The sequence below is a fragment of the Aristolochia californica genome, unplaced genomic scaffold, assembly GCF_029961685.1.
Source record: "Aristolochia californica isolate CCGP_79_NKW_82.1479 unplaced genomic scaffold, dmAriCali1.0.hap1 SCAF_12, whole genome shotgun sequence".
Classification (NCBI taxonomy): Eukaryota; Viridiplantae; Streptophyta; class Magnoliopsida; order Piperales; family Aristolochiaceae; genus Aristolochia; species Aristolochia californica.
In genome coordinates, this window is record NW_027181793.1 from 20,142,987 (window position 1) to 20,163,781 (window position 20,795).

General features: G+C 38.8%; 1 protein-coding gene across 1 annotated transcript; it reads right to left on the bottom strand.

Annotated features, from left to right (window-relative positions):
* Nucleotides 1-1,207: 1,207 nt before the first annotated feature.
* Nucleotides 1,208-3,261, bottom strand: LOC137946016 (protein FAF-like, chloroplastic). The gene has a single exon (XM_068792164.1). It carries the CDS (start codon nucleotides 2,973-2,975, stop codon nucleotides 1,614-1,616), a length of 1,362 nt encoding a protein of 453 aa, XP_068648265.1. The 5' UTR covers nucleotides 2,976-3,261; the 3' UTR covers nucleotides 1,208-1,613.
* Nucleotides 3,262-20,795: the final 17,534 nt, after the last annotated feature.

Here is a 20,795-nt window from a genome sequence, read left to right on the forward strand (position 1 = left end):
ATAGATGCAGCAATATAAAGCTCTTGAGCAATCTGCAACCATTGATAAAAGTAAGAAGAAAACCATCGGTAGGTTCGGAAATGACATATACCATGCATGATTTTGCCTTCTTTCAAAATCGTGTTTGGTGACTTCTCGTCTTCTTCTACGGAGGTTAGGTTATTGAGCAGGCGAGAGAAAACCAGAAGCGAGTCGACAGCTGGGGGCAAGCATGGCAGACGATTAGTTTTTCCGCTTCAAGAATGGCTAACGAAAGGTTGGCACGAACAACTGATCTGTCTCTCTGACTCGCACCATGCACAAGGGCCCGCCCACACCTGTCTGCCGAAGAGCTTATTTCTTCTCCAATGGCTAGCTGTAATGCAAGTCAATCATGCAACGGAGAACTTCTTGTGAAGCGTGCGTCGTTACGTTCTATGTTTCTCGTCTTCCTCCACAGTACAGGCTTTCTTACTGTAATTTGTATTTTCCGCCCCCACCTTGTTGTTTATTTTACTCGTATGGATCAGATAAAACCCATTATTTTACGTGAAGGAATCCGATGGAGTCCAAGAACAAACCTACTTTTCTCAGTTGCTGGATTCTGAGCTCTTCCGAAAGAGACTCTATATTCTCTCTTAAGAGACCACCACCTTTCACTCCTCATCACAGTGTTGATAAAAACTTAAACCAGCTCACGAACGCATCAAAGATTTTGATGTTTCAGTCGTAAGAAAACAAATTTCTATCCTACATCATGAAATTCATAATCAGCACGTTTATTTTTAGCTATAAAAGATCGTATCGTCTATTCAAAAGCTTTTCCACAGTATTTAACCTTAGTAGAGTTTGAATTTACGATTACATAGGAAGTGGGTTAGTCAACAATGAATGAAAGAGGGTGACGGTGATTCAATTACTTTTAATTTAATTATTGGTAGGGCCGGGCCAATTTCATTGATGATCAGTTAGGTGATCAGTCAGATCCAGATATTTGTGGGACTAACCGGATCCAGATATTTGTGGGACTAATCGGTCTGACTCATTCCACTTCAATTTAAAAATCCAAGAAATGAATAAAAATTTTAAAAAAAAATTAAAAAAAAAATGGTGGGGCCCTAAGTGTAGAAAGTAAAAGTAAAGAGTTGTCCTTGTGGACCACGGTCCATATTCTGTGCTGAAAAGAAAGAAAACGTGTACAACGTAGGGTTACATGAGAGAAGTCCACTTGCACAAAAAAAAGTAATTTTTTTTATTAATTTCTCAGACATGTTGTACCACGGCCCATGTTGTATAATGGCGATCCGAAGCAATAGTACAGCCACACGTACACATGTGGACCATTATTTGTTCTTATTTATTACACCTCCAATGCGCCCAACACCGGAAACCCTTCGGTTGACATCTCGATTCGTACGAGGTAACTACCCAAAGTAAAAAAAAAAGTATCGTACGTGTGTAGGAGTTTGAAGAAAAAACACACGCAGACATCTTCAAACCGAAGGACGAAGAAGAAGAAGAAGAAGAAGAGGAGGAACCAGAAAATGACCCAGAAAGGGTGGCTAGGTGTCTGTAAATGTCATTAATTGAGGGAGATTTCGTTCTATTAGAGATGAGGGCTGGAGAGTTGAAAATCAGGTCGTGGCAACGCAGTAGGTATCCCGTATGATGAAAGTCCTCCTTGGCTCCTTGCAGGTGTTCACTGTAAAGGCAGGGAGCCGGTTCTTCGTAAGCAGTAGCTGCTTCTTCGACAGCAGGAGGTTGTTGGCGGGATGATTTTGATTTGGTGGTGCTAATTGTAAAGCCGCCGTGGCCTGTCGGGTATTCCTCTTCCAGCTGCACTCGTATGTGTTGAAGCCAGTTGATGGGAGTAAAGACGGTGGCGCTGCTGCGAGTCTGATACCTTCTACTGGCTTATCCTCACTTTTGGTCTTCTTCTCGCTGGACCACGGGTTTGGATTCCTGAATGGTATGCCATTGATGAACTTATTCATCACCGATCTGTGCACCTTCACTTCCTGTAGGTACTGTTTGTCCACCTCCGATTCTCGAACGATTTCCTCTTCTGCTTCTTTTTTTTTTAGCTGTTGCTGTTCCTCCGCTATTGCTCTTTCTTGTCGATCATTCTGTTCACAAGGTGTTATTTCATCTTGTTTTTCTCCGTCCTCTGCTGGTTGGGTTTCCTTTTTTGCAGGAGGTTTGATGAGAGTGAGAAGAAGTCGACCATCTTGCCGCTCTGCATGGAAGCAATTTCGAGTGGGGAGGGGTACAGCTTCGAGAACGAGGCGGCCGTCTTTCCGGTGTGGTCGCATGTGGATGCAGGGGCCGTCACGGCGAGAAATCGATGGCAGCGGCGGAGGGAAGGAACGAGGTGGACATCTCCGGCTAGTCGGAGCAGAGAAGTTGTACTTTGTCATAGGGATTTCCTTCTCCGACCCTTTTCCTCCAATCACAGCTTCCGGCCGCTGCTGCTGCTGCTGCTCTTCTTCTTCTTCAGAGGACGAGTTACTGTCGAAATCGAAGGAGAACCCGTCGGACCCTGTCTCGGACCCGAGACTCTCGGTGCATATCTCCAGGCTTTTCTGGCTCAGCGAGCTGGAGGATCGCTTTGCGAGAGGAGGAACATAGGGAGGAAGGTTTAAGGGATTGGAATCCTTCTCCTTCTGAGCAAGGATGGAGCTCCAGATATCGAACTGTGCAGGCTGTTCGAGGTCCTTCCGCCGGCGTTCTTCATACTCCTCCTCTGACGAAGATCCGGATGATGAATCCGCAGTGCTGTTGCTGTAAGTGGAGAACTCCTCCGAGGAGAGGACATTCTTCAGGGTCTGATCTGCCATCCATTTCTTGGAAGACATGTCCGCCGAGAAAGTCCGCCTAAGAGACGGCCTCGCCTGCTTGTCAGAGGTCCGAAGAATAGACCCGATACCCTGCCTCTCAGTGCTCTTCCTTTCTTCCTCGATGGCAGAAGAACGGATCCTCTTGCTGACGGCCGACATGGCGAGAAACTTTCTCACTACAAAGAGCAGAGATAACTCTGCCTTTACAAAGCTGAAACAAGAGCTATAAACGTCTTAGAGAGAGCTCTTTGCTCTCTCTACTCTCTCCGTAGCCACAAACCGAAGCAGAGAATACTCTTCAACTAAAAGTGGTGATTGGAGACGACGAATTAGGAAAGATCACCAAAGAACGAACAAAAAAGGGGACTAATGCTCTGAATTTATACCCCTCTCGCTCGCTCTCTCTTTCTACTTGGTCTGGATATGATGATGTTTGAGGAGGAAGAGGTCGTGGCGGATAACAAAGGAAGGCAAGAGGGTGGCCTTTTATAGCCAGCTCCCAGGGTCCCATCCCTCGCCAATTCCCACGAAAAGAAGAAAAACCCAATTTTTGTTCGGTCTTAATTAAGACTGGAATGGAATGCTTACGGCTGAAGCAGCGGGAGGTGAACGGGGGGGGGGACCCTTGCAGACCGAGCTACATGATTGGGTTATCCTGCCGATCAACTTTTCGACAGAATGTCTGAGAGAGCGGAATCGCCATCAGATGGAATAAGAAGATATAATATTGCGCCATCAAACAAACTTGTGCGTCATGCCTTAATAGGGAAAAAAGGTGGTGATGTTGATCAAATCAACGCAAAGTAATCGTAATGCCCTTCGTCCTCGTTCAGACTGGAGAGACTGGAGCTCGCGACTGTAATTTTAGGTCCCCAAGTAGGCACACAAGTAAAAAAAGAATCGACTGGAGGTGGGAGCGCTTTAAGCACAAGAAACCAAACCAGGAAATAAAAACCCAGTTGCGCTTGTCTGCCAAATAAAGCTAAACCACTCAAGCAATTTTTACTCCGTGGCAGAGCATATGGTTCTGCTGCTTTTAGGAAAATGGTTACTGCACTACAACCCCTGATTCCCACTTTCTCCGGCAACAGGACAATCCCACTATATCCACTGACAACTTATTTGATATTTACACTAACACCCAATTTCCTATTTCCACTGGTTTCCTTTTTCATTTCTGCTTCCTGGGTTTGCAAGTTGCAAGGCTAAACACAGAGATGGTCTTAGAAGCTGCATCACCAAGTGTTTGTCGAAATTCCTCACCCAAAAATGTAGGAAGTAAACTGTTACTTCACATGAGCGCTTGGCTACATCCAAAAAGAAGATTTGCAAGTGAACAAGACCAAACTATTCTTGAGTTTAGATTTTGTTCCAGCAGTGTGTGGTAGCTGAAATCAGACTACCTCTCTCGAAGGTGAAGATTATTCGAATGAAAATCTATCCTTTATCTTGAGAGTGTGACGATACATTTTCCCTCATTTTTTATGGAAAGTCCCAAGTCAAATCAGGGGAGTAAATAATCCTCCAACTTTCCACCCCCGTGATGTCAGCGGGATTGTATTTTGCGTATTTTTTTATTTTCCAGAAAAATAAAAAAGGAGAAAAGCAGGATATTATTTATTTATTTATTATTTTGCATGGAGGGCACTAAAAGAGAGGAGAACAAATTAAGCACCGGATAAAGGCGCTGGATCCTCCAATTAAGAACTTGCCAATCGAGACGCCACACGTGGTGGAAGAACACCGGGAACACGTCGTTAAGGGGAGGCAGCGGTGCCGGTGGGTTTGGCTTTCGCTAGTGGCCAGCCCGGCAGAATCTTGCTATATCTTTCTCTCACGTGGGAATGGGAAATGGTACACGTGTTTCGGCGGGATTTCCGCGGAGACGGGAGCGAATGGAGCACTCCCCATGTGGTCGGATCCTGTTCGGTTGGAACTAGATCCGCTCCTACTAGAAATCACAAATCAACCCCCATGGTTCACGCCCATCGGTACCTGACTCTCTCCGGGTCAATTTTTGTGACTCGTTCCAATTAAGAATTGAGTAAACAATAATCGACGTGGGTGCATGGAAAGCCATAGGCGAGTTTGACTCACTAACTAGGTGAGTTGATTCTACCTACAGTTTGTTTGAACCAGCTTTACTCTTTGTAGGAAAAAAGATGGAAGGCAGAGGTGGGGACATCGCCTCACAAACATGTTTTCTGGTCGCGGATTTGGTTGAAGCTTTTGGGATTATGAGGGTGACTGAAGGAAGATTGCTGACCCTAATCCATTTTCTCTTTCCTAGCTGACACAACCCACCAAACAATCTCCTTCTCTCATTCCGGGACTACCTTCTGGATCTCAGATTTTGCTTCCATTCCAGTTGTTAAACCTAGTAAATTCCCATAAGTTTGTTAATCGCTGTTGTTAAAGCGCCGAGGTTACATGGCTTCATGAAAACAAACAGGTAGAAAATATTGCCAGTCTCCTAGCATCAAGATCCAAGGGACAAGGGAGCTGTTTTTTTGCAAAGTTTCCGCACCTTTTCTTGTCTACCCCCACTCAGAATAGACAGAAAAGATTGGAAGTAATGGATTCCAATGTGGAGCAGCTTCTTGTTCTACCATCTTCAAACAGCCTAGGTTGAAAAAGAGACGGAAGAATGAGTAGTTGCTGAAGTAGGCTTTGATCTTGGTGTTTGTAAAAAGGATGACCCGCTAATGCATTAAGATTTACATGTCCTGGATATGGATTGCATCACATGAGCCCTCCTTGTCCCTACCAGTCATTACGTGGCTCAGTAGTTGATTGGGGAAACTAGGTGTTGGATTGCATTTGGACTATGATATCTTAAAGGTGAAATTGGTAAACACAGGCAGTATGTGTCCCCATTGTTATGGCCATACATGTCCCTGTTCTTCTCTTTTACAATGTTGTTGAAATGTAGAATCCTATGAATGGAATCACGAATGGGAGACCCATTCAGCCATAAGGGAATGAGACTCATTCACAAAGCGAAGATGAAAAGAGGATTATGTTTTAAGTAAATCTTTGTTCATCTAGGTACCTTCTTCCACTTCTCTTCATACTCTTCAGCAGTTAAACTTGTAGTAACTTTATGCAATATTATGCCTAAGATATCTCGGCCATTAAGTAACCGTTGGAAAACATTTTTAGTCGAGTTCGAGCAACCCAGCCGAAGGCAAGTGAGTTGTGCTCCGGTTCTCGAGCTCACGAGCCGGGTCGGTTACTTAAATAAAATCCTTTTCGCCTTTTGGGACTCGGCAACAACGAGAGGGAAAGTTCGTTTCGACTATTCGTTGAGATTTCGATCCGCTGCTTTGCAGTCTGAGCGGTCTATTGCGCAAGTGCGTCCAGAAGACACTTTCTGGATAGCGTGTACAACTCGACGGCTTCTGCATCATTTTGAGAGGAGGTATGTTGGGCACCATTTGATTTGTCCTAGTCGTACAAAAAGCTTTTTAGCTGTCGAGGGAGACGATAAGGATTCGGATGGTGAAACGCAGAATGGTGATGGTGTGGGGAAGGAGGATTGTAGGACGAGAGTTAGGTTGAGCTCCAGGCTTAGGGATTCAACGGAGAGGAAAAGAGACTTATATCAAGAAGTATCGGGAAAGAGGAGAATGACGTTTGTTGTTCATTCTTCTCATTTTTCCAGGGCAATGTCGACTATACGAGAAGCAAAACGAACGAAGCACGAGATGACTTTGGCTAAAATTCAAAAGAAGCTATGAGAAAAGCTGGTCTAGCCAAGGGCAAGTTGAAGAAAAAGCCAATGGGAGAGAAGGGGAAAAGAAAGGAGAAGGAAGCAGAGGAGAAAGCAGTGGTGGTTCAGAATGGGGAGTCCATTAGTATGCTGGTGGAAGATTCTGATTTCTAAGAATTAGACATGGACAGGACTGGACGAAGTTTCAAGAAAGGTCAAGTTTGGGCTATTTACGATGATGATGATGATGGGATGCCTCGGCATTATGGATTGATTGATGAAGTAGTTTCAATCCATCGTTTTATGGTTAGGATGAAATGGTTAGATGTAAAGAGCAATGGCGATGAGGCTTTGCTCGGTTGGACGCGAACTTGACATTGAATCTGTAAATATGTTTTCTCATGTAATGGATTGTGACCGAGTAGCAAGGCAGATCTATAGGATTTATCCAATAAAGGGTTCAGTTTGGGCGATCTATCGTAGTGAAAGGCCACTGGATGATAATAGCCCTGATTCCTCTGAGGGAGGGAAGGTCTTATGATATAGTTATCTCTTTGACCAGTTACAGTGAATTGCATGGCTTAAGCATAGCATATCTAGAAAATTTTGGGGGATTTAAAACTATATTTAAGAGGAAGGAAATTGGTGCTCATGCTATTACATAGTTCAAGAAGGATGATGTTAGGTTGTTCTCAAACTACCAATTCAATCATAGCCATCAGTCCATAGAGGAAAGGTGAAGCCTGTTTGATCATTTCTCCCTCCCTGAACTCTATCTAGACCATATACTAGCGAAAAACCCGTGTAATTAACAACATATTTTAATAAAAGGAAAATGTGTATAAAAATCGTGTATAAGTCATGATTTTAAATAAGTCACATTGGCATAATAAGTTTAGATGTGTATTTTTTTTTATCAGACAATAACAAGTTTTATTCTTTTTTTGTTTTCATAGGTGGATATTTTACTCATACACACATGGACTTAGCATATTGTTTTCTAGCATGAAAAGAAAGAGTTGGATATAAATGTATATTGGATTTATAGTTTTTATTTGGGTGATTTTAAATTTGATATTGATATTTTATTTAAAATTTTATGTTTGATTATTGAATAAAGTTTATGTATACTATTATACGGTATTTATAAGCAATTTTATGCAAAGTGTATAGATAATTTTATGTAGAATTTATGTACAGAGGTCGTGCCCAATTTGAAGTAAATTTTATGTACAGTTTATTTGATATGTATTTTATGCAAAGTTTTAAATGTAGGTTGGAGCTCGAGCTCGAGCTCAAACTCGGTTAAAATTCTTGGGCTCGAGCTTGATTACAATTTTAGGCTCGAGGCTGAGCTCAGGTCAATCTCATGCCCAATTTTATGTACAACTTATTTACAGAGGTCATGCCCAATTTTAAGTAAATTTTATGTACAGTTTATTTGATATGTATTTTATGCAAAATTTTAAATGTTGGTTGGAGCTCGAACCTAGCTCGAGCTCGAGTTCAAACTCAGTTAAAATTCTTGGGCTCGAGCTTGATTACAATTTTAGGCTCAAGACTGGGCTCCGGTCGAGCTCGAGTTAGAAATATTTAAATCAAACCCAACTCGAACATATGTAGGTTCGAGCTTGGCTCGACTCGATATGACCCCTAGTTGTGCCCCTCCCTTCCATATGCCAATAGGAGAGGTAATAATAGTGCATTGTTGGAGGCAAAATGACAGTGTAACGAGCTAGAAGAAAATCAAGCCAAATTAAAAGAGGGTCGTGAAAGTCTAAACAAATCAGGAAAGAATCATGTAACCTAGTTTCTAGAAAAATTCTCTAAACTATATGTAAGAAATTCTAGAAGAGCCAACATTCAAGAATGTAGAAACTCTCTATAAAATAGGTTTGTACAATTGTAAATCATCAAGTTACCCTCAATCTATTCAAACATCTCAAATTTGCCAATGGATGAGATCCTATGGGAAAAATTACATGACGATTTATCTTCCAACCCTTTCAAGGTCTTACCTGCTTCCTCTCTCAACTCTTTGGATCTTTCCTTCTCTCTGGTATTTATCTTATAGTGTACATGTCTCTTCTCACAAGATTACTTGGCCGGTGTTTCGATTTACTATTTTTTATTCTCTGATTTCTGTTACTATCTTCTCACTCTCCTTTTCTTCTTCTCATATCCTTGATCTTGTATTTCCTATTTACACTGTTTTCTCAATATACTCATTGCTCAAATCACACTAGTACTTGTATGGCACAATGGGCTTGGCAATGTCTCTATAAATATTGTTACTACTTTTTAGCTAAAGGCAATGTTGAAGTCTATGAAAAGAGTAATGTAACACATGTTACATTATCTTATTCCTTTACATTATGTATCTCTAAAAGGTTAAGGGGTATTTCTTTTATTGTCTTTTTCTCAAGATATTAGTAAAGGAGAAAGGGGGAGGACGTCCACACAAGGAGGTTAGACTCCTCCCCATTTATTGTGCATCTACTCATTCTACTCTTGTAACCCTAAGCACCCTTTCTTTCTTCTTTTTTCTTCCTTCGCTTACCTCGTATCTCTTTTTCTCCTCTTCCTCTTCTTCTTCCATTTGCTAGTTTAAGAAACTCAAGGGATTGAGGCCCTAAAATTTGAATTGGTATTAGAGAAGGGATTTTAAAGCCACAATTACAACTCAAAATCTGTTTTTATGTTGCCATGAGGTCAATTATGAAGGTTGCGAAAGGGGCACCCTCAGCTAAATAAGTTACACTTTTTTTTATTTGTTTTGGTGTGTTCTGTTGGTCATATGTTCATCTCTTTCATGCTCATATTTGAGTACTTTTACTCCATGCATGTTATATCTTCATGCATACACGTTCCATTTCATTGAATTCGTGAAAGGGAGTTCAACAATTGTTTTGGAAAAAAATATATAATGTGTCTGAATCAACTGGCTTGCATTAGTTTTTGTAGATTTTTTTTAACATGAAATGACCCTAGATTAGTTGTTAGCTCCAGTAGGTAATTTCTTCACTTCCTGATCGTCCTCAATGCAACATTGAATCCTCTATTGGTTGTCAAGTTTAGCAACGCAAAAAACATACTCTTTAACTGTTAAATTGGGTTGAAGGCCCTATCCCAAAATGACTAGCCACTTAGGAAACTTCTTCTTCCAACTAATAAACTCAAGATCTTTTATCTCACTAATCCATGTGGGACTATTCCTTAACACTCCCCCTCACGTGTAGGCACATAGATGATTTTGGTGGAGGCCCTCACATGTGGTACATTGATAATTTGGGTGGAATGCCTACATATTGAGTGGTTGCTCTGATACTATGTTAAATTGGGTCAAATACCCTATCCCAAAATGACTAGTCATTTAGGAAAACTCTTCTGCCAACTAATAAATTTAAAATATTTTATCTCATTAATCCATGTGGGACTATTCCTTAACATAAACTATTTTCCACACAGGTGAGCAACCTGGAGAAGTAGTGTTTTTCTGAGCATCCATTGTGGTCAAACGTTTTGGTCTTTCAGTTTTTACTTTCTAAAGTAAGAAACTTGTTCTCTACTTCAAATCATACTGGTTCTTAAAGTTGTTTTCGTCCTGGAAAATTATGTCACAACAGTCTCTTATTGTGTTTCAAATTCTTTCTCCAATTAGAAGTGCTTGATTTCCATTGGTGCCTATATAAATGGCTGGTTCGTTAATGCTAAGTTGCTTCATGTATGCAGATTCAGAACAACATTATGATCACTCCTTTGAATAAAATTCTCTCTTTTTTTCTCCATTGCTAAAAGTTGTGGTTACAATCGCATAAAGATGCAGGTCACTTGTTCCTTCTTTTTTTGGCGTCTCTGCAGTTCATCATTTTCCTCTCTATTTCATTCCATTGTCACTTTCAATTACTCGTATTGCTATTTTTTTATTCTCTACTAAAGTATTCAATGTTACTTCCAACTGAGTACTTCCCAATTATTGTTGTGCTTTTCATTTTCTAGCATGATTCCTATGTAGTTGTTCATTCCTCAATAGATTCCTCGGTCCATGCTTGAGCTATAGTCTTTTCAAAACTTACCTCACATTCTTGTTTCTATTCTCATAGTTTACATGTCATTTAGTTATCCCTCCAGCAATTACTCACAATGGTCGAGGGTGTTTTGTCATCAGATATTGGGAAACAAGACTTTCTCAGGATTACTACAATCCCATTGAAGAGAGTGCCCAACTATCTCACATTGGCAGTGTTAAGAAATTTCTTATCCGGAGAGATCCGTCTTATCACCTCACTCATGCACCACCTTCAACCAATGAAAAAATCTCATCTACAAAAGTGGTTGAAAGCAGACACTCTAGTGATTAACTAACTTAAAAATAGTATGGAAAAGTCAGTAACAAATAATTGTTGTGCACTTAGAAACTGACAAACTCATATAAGATATATGTGCTAAACTTTGTTCTCATTCTGACATCCTTAAGTAAGCTCTACGATGTTTTTTCAAGATATGTACACAACCAAACAAGAAGATGATCTCAATGAATACTTTACACGATTCTTAGGCTTTCTACAAAAGTAGAAACTTGCTCAACCATTTTCAATAACATCGCATTTCAAGGAAAACAACAACAAGAACTTGAGGGAGCTATTTGCCTTGCCAACCTCCAGCCATATGTTGATGTGGCTAAATTATAGATCCTCAATTCTTTAGCCAAATCATCCTTTGATGATATTTGTGTCATTATGCTTCACATTCTAGCCAAGATAGCCCACACCAGTCAAAGCCACTAGAGACATCAGTCGTAGCTTCTTAAGGCTAAGGACAAGGAAATATTGGACGGGGTTAAGGCCGAGGAAGGGGAGGACATAGCCGGAATGCAGGGGACACCTTGACAACCCACAATTGCACTTATTGTGCCATGTCTAACCATACAACAGAGGGGTATAAGTCTCCCTAGGTCACAATTGAATAGTTGGTATTGACTATGATCAAATCTTAAGCCTTGTTGTGAAGCCAAAAAAAATATGGGTTGCATGTACTTGTGTTAGCTCATGCAATATCTCATAATTGGAGTGTTAACCAATTAGAAGTTAATTATGCTTTCCTTAATGTCAAGTTACAGGAAGTATTTTTATGAAACGACCATTAGGTTTTGAAAATGAGTAATGTCCTTCTCATGTGTGTAGTTTAAATAAAGCTATCTATGGTCTTAACAAAACTTTATGAGCTTGGTTTTAACGGTCTTAAACTTTCTTGTCTCCTTTGGTTTTCATTAAAATGAAGCAGATCACTCACTGTTTATTAATTTTCTTTTATAGGTATTTTGTTTTTTAACTTACCTCTATGAAATTATAGTTAATAGTATCATCGTGGCCTTTTTCAAAAATTACTTATAGATTTTAACATGCATTTCGGTCTTTTACTTTATCAACATAAGAAAATATTTGGTGCTATAAATTGTACTAGAATGACTAGTTTCATGAATGAGTGAATGAATGAGTAGATGAGAGAACAGAACAGGTTCAAGGCACTTAAGATCAACACCAAGAGCGGGAGCCAAAGGGGTGAATTCTTTGAATGAATAGAGAAGAGTTACAAAGGTTTAAATAGGTTTTCAAAACCCTTAATTAAGTAACATGATTTCCTCTTGCTTAGTGTCATCTAGGTGTCTTGAATTTTTTTATACAAATCAATGTGTTAATCTTTCCTTGCTTCTCCCATGATTCTTGGATCTTGATTTCCTCCATGTAAGTGATTGATTTAACCTTGATTGAGTGACTTCATAGAATATTTCTCCTTGATTGATTTGTATAGATTGATCATGATTTGTAGAAAATTCTTGAGTAGCTTGAGAAAGTTTTAATGGGGCCCTCATGAGAGTGATGGTAGGGATAGAACCTTCTAGATCCATGCATGGGTGAGTTGGACGTCGCCCTTGTATGGTTTTGCATGGGTGATGTGGCCTCCTTTGCCTTTGCATCTTTTGCCACCTTTGCATGAGCTTGCATGGTAGATTGTTCTTCCTTTTTATTTATATTCCTTTATTGTAGCTTGTAATAGTGTATCCTTTGTGCATGTCTTTGTGTGTTGATCTATCCTTCAGATTACTTAACAACCATTAGCTCCTAATCTTAGAACCAATATTAAAACTCCAATGTTTTCTTACACTAAACATCATGAGTATTGTTGGTGCACTCAAATGTTCTACCTTACCTCAATTTGACATAAGTCTCAGTGAATCTCATGGCACAATTTAGGCATTTATTTATACATTTTTATTTTTTTACTATTATCTCAATAAAAGAATATTATGCTATATCAAAGGTATGATAATTCTTGGCCTTTCTACTAGATATCATAAATTGGCAGTCTACGAGTTTACCATGTATATATCTTGCTAGTACCCTTATCTCTAGATTGGCAAAGAAATAAACAATCGCTTCTCGGTCATGTGAGTATCATGCACTAGCTAATACATGTGTCAAGATAATTGGATTGCACTTTCTTCATCAAGAGCTGCACATCCTCACCAAGGTCCTTCTATTTTTTGTAATAACTTAAGTGCTACTTTTCTGGTGAACTCAAAGTACGACATATATCCTACAAAGAGAAAGTTGTGGATTTTCTCATCAAACTCTTGTTCTTAGCATGATTTGAAGCATTAAGATTCAATCTCAATATTCTTCTCCATTAAGGGGGGGTTAGTGCACATGACTCAGGACATGATCTTCATGCACATTACACAGTTCATGTCCTGATGTCATTAGGGAGCGCCGAAATTCATGTCATGTACATGAACATCCATGACTCAAGATTTCATGTCTCAAGAGTAAAGGGCGGAAAGTGCTTTCCACCCGATTTTGAGAATCATCTACATGACTCTCGCGCGGGCTCTCTCTAGCTCAGACCGTCTCGCTCATTTCTCCTCATTTCGTTCCCGCACCTCGCTCTCGTTCCCGCAGCCCCTTTGTCGTCTCCCTGAAGCCCAAACTCTCTGCTCCCTCTCTCGTATCTGCCGTCCCTCTCCGGTCTCCCTCTCTACTACCTCCATCTCTCGCTGCGAACGTCCTCCCGGCATCCTTCTCCTTCTCGGACTCACTCTCCCTCTGAACCTCTCGCTCGCTTCTCCCTCACTCTTATCTCTCTATCTCTTCTTCCTCTCTTCTCCCTTTCGGCATCTCACTCCCTTCTCCCTCACGCTATTATTTTTTCCCCCAAAAGACCTTCCAATTTCTTGCGATTTTCCCTGTTTCAGTTTTGGTTTTCTTCGATTTTGACATTTGGGCTTCTCGGCCTCCCTCTCTTCTCCCTCTCTGCGTACCGTCGGAGCGCCGCCTCTATCGGCGGTGCCCGCCGCCGTTGTCATGGCCCACTGGTCCGTCGTCGTCGCCGTCGCTGTCGCCGTTGCCTGCTGGCTCACCCCTGAGGAAGACGATGATAGTTTAAAACTATCGTCATCAAAATCATTAATATATAAAATTTATTTATAAAATAAATATTTTAATTTATTAAATACATTTATTTTATAATTACTATATTAAAAATAGTGATTTAATAGTCATAATTAAAATATTTTTAAAATAAATATTTGATAAATTATTTTGGCATAATTATCCGATTGCTATAGTTAATTAAACCAATGGTTTTAAATTTTGTGATAATATATTATTAATTAATAATACATAAAATATATTATGTACAAATATATAGTGTGTTAAATTTATGATTAGATCAATTTTTTCTCTTAAATTATTTGTTTTTAGGTTAAAGTATATCATATGTTATTAATAACTCCACGTATTACTTTCATTTTTTTATTTATAACGTTATTTATTTATTATTTGTAATTAATCGTGTGCGTATTTCATTGGCTCATGTAATTACCATATTAATGCATAATAAAATATCTAATTCAATTAATAAATATATTAATATATGTAATTATATATTAAATAATTTATTTGTGTAGTAATAATGGTTGTTTTACCTAATTTGGGGTTTAAAGATTATGTTGTAATTAAGTGTACTGTAAAAGTTTAGAGATTCTCTTGTTTTTTATGTTTTTCTCATATTGGGGCACTAACACTGGAAACTGTTTTCCAGTGCACATGAAGTCGTCAACACTAACACCAAGTGCAAAGATGATCTTCATGTACATGACTGACATGATCTTCATGTATCCATTTGGGAGACTAACACCTCCCCCCCCCCCCCCCCCCCCCCCCCCCCCCCAAAGATTGAGAGGGAATGATAATAGTGATTTTTAGATGCCTACTAGGAAGATCAAAACACCACATCATTCACCATAGTGGGGGCGAATCTAGGAGAAAATCAAGCCAAATGCAGAGGATCATAGAAACATAGGCTAATTAAGTTTCAACCATATAACGTAGTTTCGAGGAAGAAATCTCTAAACCACATCAAGTGAGAAATCACATTTGAGCCAGCATTTAAGAAGATGAATGTTGGAAAGTCTCTATAACTAAAGTCTTGTATAATTGTAAATCATGAAGTTACTCTCAATCTATTCAAATTATTTTCATCTCTATAGCTCTTCAAGAGGGACCCTTGCCTTAACTACCTAGTGAAAGAAGGTGGAGGAAGTGGAAGCCCTCTCCTAGCCTTTGTATTGATAAAGAGACTAGTTTCATCTACCAATGAATGAGGGGCACCTGACCTTTGGGGGAAGAGGAGGGGAGGGGAGGAGGGTTTCCTTGCAAATGTAAATAGGGCTACCCCATTTGTGTATAGGACAAATGGGAGGGGACTGGTCTACTTCAAGTTGATTTTGTATGGTTCACCAGTCAAACTGCTAAAAGTAGCAAATTGGGTTGATCGGTTTACCCATGTTTACCTTTTCTTTCAATTTTTGAAATATTAGATTTTGATAGAGGGCTAGGTTCAATTCAGCCTAGTTCAATTTGTTGGTCTAGTTTGACTTTGATAACAAAACATTTAGTGAAGATTCATATATTTTGTTTTATCATATATTCTTAGGATAGGCACAATTTTGAGTTATAGTTGTAATCGTGTTCAATTCGTGCAATTACATGGGTAGAGATAAAATTTAAATTTTGTGTACAATAGGTTTTTAAAATTTTTACTTATTATCTTGTCTATACATGAGAGAATATGGTTACAAAGAAGTGCGAAATTGAAATTGAAGGCACCAATTACATGGAACCATGCCAATTTTATCCATGGTGAAAGATTAGTGTTAGATTTAGGATCTCATGAGGTTTGTAATAAACGAACTAGGTTAAGAAAGAAGAGAGTAGCAAGAGGGAGAGAGAAGGAAGAGGTGCACCAGTGGAAGGAGAAGGAGAAAGTGAAAAGAAGAGGGGTTGGCCAAGAGAGAGTGTAAGAGGAGGGAAGGAGAATTAGGCTAAGTGATCCCTAATACTCTCCCTCAACATGTATTTATAATATTATACATCTTAAAAATTGCATCAATACTCTTTTACCCTAAGAGGGGAGGAGAAAAGACTAAAAATAAAGACATTTTACATCATTGCCACTCTACATGGGTTATATCTTTTAACAATTAGCATTTTTTCTTTTTTAGTGTTTGCTAGAGATCATCCACAAATCAGAAAGGAACTTTCACTTCTCTGTTAGTTCATTGTAGAAACTGAAAGGGCGGTCTCTTTCCAAATGATACAGCAAGTAAGAATCCTCTTGTGTAGCAGTTGCAACCTGATTGTTTTAGTTTTAAACTTCATAAAAAGAAAAGGAAGGCATGCATTTAACCCAGAAAAGTGAAGATGCAAAGTTTAATGAACCTTTGCATCTTCACTTTTCCGAGTTAAATGTTTACCTCTCTTTGTGGCGATTTTGTTTTATCAGGATTGTAGATTTATACTATCTGCATAGTCTGTTGCAGCCTACAACTCTCTCCCTACTGGTTTTTTCCCTAGTCTAAGGAAAAGGAAAAGAAGAGACTGCACATTCTTCTTTGAATTGCCAGGTGAGTGAAAGTTGCTTCATTGTTGGGGATCAGCAGGGTGCCTTTTAACTATGTCAATTAGCCATCTTTTAAAAAGAGAGCTACTTATTCTTTGCAGGTTGTCAAGCTTTGGCCTCCCATAGTCAATAGTCATAAGAATACGTAGATTCTGCAGCATTTTCTTGTACTAATTTCAAGTAGTGGTATTGAAAGCCAAAAGACTAGAGGAAGTATGACGTGAGTACAAAGCAAGAAGATCAACTTTTAGGGTTAGAGAACGTGAAAGAGAAGTTTGTGTTGAATGAGGAGAAGGGAAGAGAGAAAAGAAGTAATCTTCCCTTTGGCCCCCAGCCATTAATTAATTATAGAAAGCAATGTTACAAAACCTGAAGAGGATTGGCTGGTTCAACCGAATCCAAAAAGCATTAGAGGATGTCTGGCTAGATACAATTAAACACTCCTTTGGTAGAAGTCTAATCTTTTGGTTGCTTGTTCCTTACTTTCATCTTCTTCCCAGAGTTCTTCTTGCAACGCAAGCTAAGTCTGACAAATTTGTGTGAACTATTGTTTGAACTTTATGATAATGTCATGTAAGGTAATCTCCAAAATATGCTCTAATATTTAACCCTTTCTTGAAGAAGTATCATGTGTGGCAATTATGATAAACATTTCTTTTGCCCCTTCTTCCAATAGACCCAGTCCTAGAGATTCCTCCATGAGGTCTAAATTAGTTGACAGTGGGAGCTTTATCATGGAGCAAAAAGTCTCTAGATCGAGTCTTTCCTTGGGATTTTTCTCTCTTTTTCTATGGGCTATGGGTTTATGAGGTAGTTAGGGTTTAGTGAAAGGGATAGGATGAGTGTTTTTGTTATGCACCTAGCTAATACTAACCAAAAGATCGGCCTATTAGGAGTAGAAGACATAGGTATATAACCCAGGACCATAACATCACACCCACACTCGCGAGAACCGATGTCCACAGCGGCTCACTTGCGACGGCCTACTCTAGCGACGGCCCATGGTGCGGGAACACACTCAGGTCGCCCCTTCCGCATATAGTTGTGGCCCATTGGTGAGGGAAGCACACTCTGGTCGCCCCTTTCGCTAGGTCACCCCCTCCAGGATTCGAACTCGTGACGTAACGCTAGATCTGATACCAAATGTTATGCACCTAGCCAATACTTTCCAAAAGACCGACCTGTTAGAAGCGGAAGTCCAAACATCAGTTCATATCACTTTTAAAGCCTTTGTGGTTGTGATTGAATTTCTGGTGTTATAGTGAGTTTTGTACTTGCAGCTAATAGGCACGTTTTTGCCTATTGCTATTGTAGATAAGTCTTTCTTGCTTGCTATTGTTTTGGCCTTTTTGGCCTTGTATTGGAATTGGCATGTGCAACCAACTTGTTGTTGTGAGCTTGAGTAGCCAAGTTGTTGTAATTGGCTTTTGTAGACTAAAGCTATAGTGTAATTTGACAAAATGATTTTAGTGGATTGAACTCTAAATTGTGGAGATAATTTGGGAGCAGGTTAGTAGCTTGAGTTTAAGCTATGGACTGGTATAAATCATGGTGTCTTTTATGTGGTCTAAATAATTTGCATTGAACTTTAGTTTTATATCAACTTGCAAATAGACTTTCCCATAAATAAATAAATAAATAAAACCGGACTACACATTGTTTTGTGAAAAAAACTGAAAATTGTGCATAGTTGTATACAAACCTGTTCATTATTTCCCTCTTCTAGGTTTATGCCTTTTGGAGACTAACACTTCCCACTTGAACATTATCTTTTATATGCTTTGATAATTGTTTTGTCTTGTGATTCATATGATATGGATATGTCTTGTGTGAGCTCTAAAATAGGTAAGCACTCAAAGTTGTCATTTATCCATTAGTTACCAAAAGCTACAAAATTTCTTGACCTCATCCATATTGATATGTGAGACCCACTCCTATTAATTCTTATGATGGTTTTTGATAGTATATGATTTTTATTAATGATCATGTTCATAAATTGTTGGTTTTATCTATTAGTCTAAGGGTTCTCCAAAGTGATGTATGAGACCCACTCATATTACTTCTTATGAAGGTTTTAGATAGTACATGATTTTTATTGATGATTATGTTCATTATTGTTGGTTTTATCTATTAGTCTAAGGGTTCTCCAAATTGATGTGTGAAACCCACTACTATTACTGCTTATGATGATTTTACGTATTACATGATTTTTATTGATGATCATATTTGTCGGTTTTATCTATTAGCCTAAAGGTTCAAACCATGTTGTGAGTCATTATTTTGCTAATAATAAAATAGATAGCCTAAAAGTATATATGTTTCTATCAGTTTTATTTGTATATTTAACCACTATCCTTCGATCAAAGAACTTAGTGGTCCATGACAAGAAATTAAGCAGAGAAGTTGAAGATTTGAGAAGATGATTTAAGATTTCGAACCATAAGTTGGAAGAAGCATTAATGTGGACAGGGATTGTAAAAAAAAAAAAAATTATGAATTGTTAGATTTTTCACATATATCTCTATTTAGCTTACTTCACCAATTTTTCTATGCAACAAGTAGATTATAAGGCAATTGAAATGATTTACAATGAAGAAAGACTTGATGAGAGAAAAAAATTATAAAGTAGTTTTTTTTTTTTTTTTTTGCTATGGAATCTATTGGGTAGACCCATTATGGATTGGGTCATTCAGATCCTTTGAATTCTCTCTCCAAAAATTGATTGGTTTGACTCGATGGGAATTAGATCAATTAGGTGAATTCCAACAAATTTTAGATGAAGTTCAGGTCAACTTGATCTCTCACGGGAAGCTTCTCGATTTTCTTGGCATATCAAGGCAACCTTATGCACCAATAGTTAGATTAGTTGCCCTTTTGGCTCTCTAACTACCCTCTTAGTGTGATCTTTTTGGGTGATGAATGTCTAACCTCCCTTGAACAAAAACTAACAAATCTTTAAGAAATATTAGTGTCATAACATGTAATACACGTTCCCAAATGCTACAAAAGTTGAAATTTCTCGGGTTCGTCCACATACAAGGACATGAGCTAGTAGGAGTTTTATTTTGGATTGTTACCCTTTTTTTTCCGAAAGACTAGCCGCTATTTATAGGCCAAGGGCGAGTAGTTGTTTGATTAAACCACCACCTTTTTCTCTTTATCTTTTAATCTTTTATCATTTCTAATTTATGGATAATACATCAAGTGTCAAATCATTAATTGACTAATATGCTAGCTTCTACCTATTAAAACACAGTTTTCTTATGATGCCACATGTCAACTTAGGGTGAGTCCTGGTAACCAACCCAACTCTCAAATATAGGCCTAGAATAGTGGGTGTTTTCTTTTTGTCATGATATAGATCGATTATGGCCTCCAATGACTAAGGTTAGTGTTTAAGTATTCGATGATGTCTTATGTATTGGTCCCAAATTTCATGACAAATGATCTTGATCGTCCATTTTTCATAGTGTCTACAAAGACCATTACAAAGTCTGAATAGTAACTCGAGGGGCAAACAAGTAGAGGTATTGACTATAATCAAACATTTAGTCCAATATTTAAACTATAGATAGTTATGTTGGCCTTAGCTCACTCTATCTCATCTAACTAGCTAATTCAACAATTTGATGTGCTTAATGCTTTATTGCATGAAACTCTAAAAGAAATGGTATATATAAAAATCAATCTCTCTACGTATCCTAATAATAAAATGGCAGACAATGTTTTCGTCTACAAAGCCAGATAGCACCCTAAGAAAGCAAAAAGTTCTTTGCCAGAATATCTTTCAAGATGAATCCATTTCTTTGTCTCGTTAGCATCAGCCAAAGCTCTTTATCTTAATAGACTTTTTCCGTACATGAACCAGATGCTTTTCTTCCTCTTTAGCGGAAAAAAAAAAAGTGTTTGATGTAATTCCTCACTGTCCAAATCTGCAAAATTAAGCACCCAAAACAGAAGTAGATGTGCTCAACTGTGCCAATTCGATTCTATCTTTTGTGACATGTATTCCTTTTATAGGTCCAGAAGATAAGGAGAAATTCTTGATGGGAAGAGTCGGTCCAGGGCCTCCATGGTGTAGAACTCTTCCGAAGGATTCTATCAGGGTGTGCCATGTTGCAGAGAATGAGGACATTTGTCGGCCATTGCTCATTTGGATTTGTGAAAGCAAGAAGATGCCATTCTGGGTTTAAACGTCTTTACAATATTTTAACAGGAAGAGATGGTCTTTAGCTATACCCCATGAAGTGTAGTTCTTATCTGCCATTAGGATATCTCTTCTCGTCTTCTGCCAACTTCATGTTCGC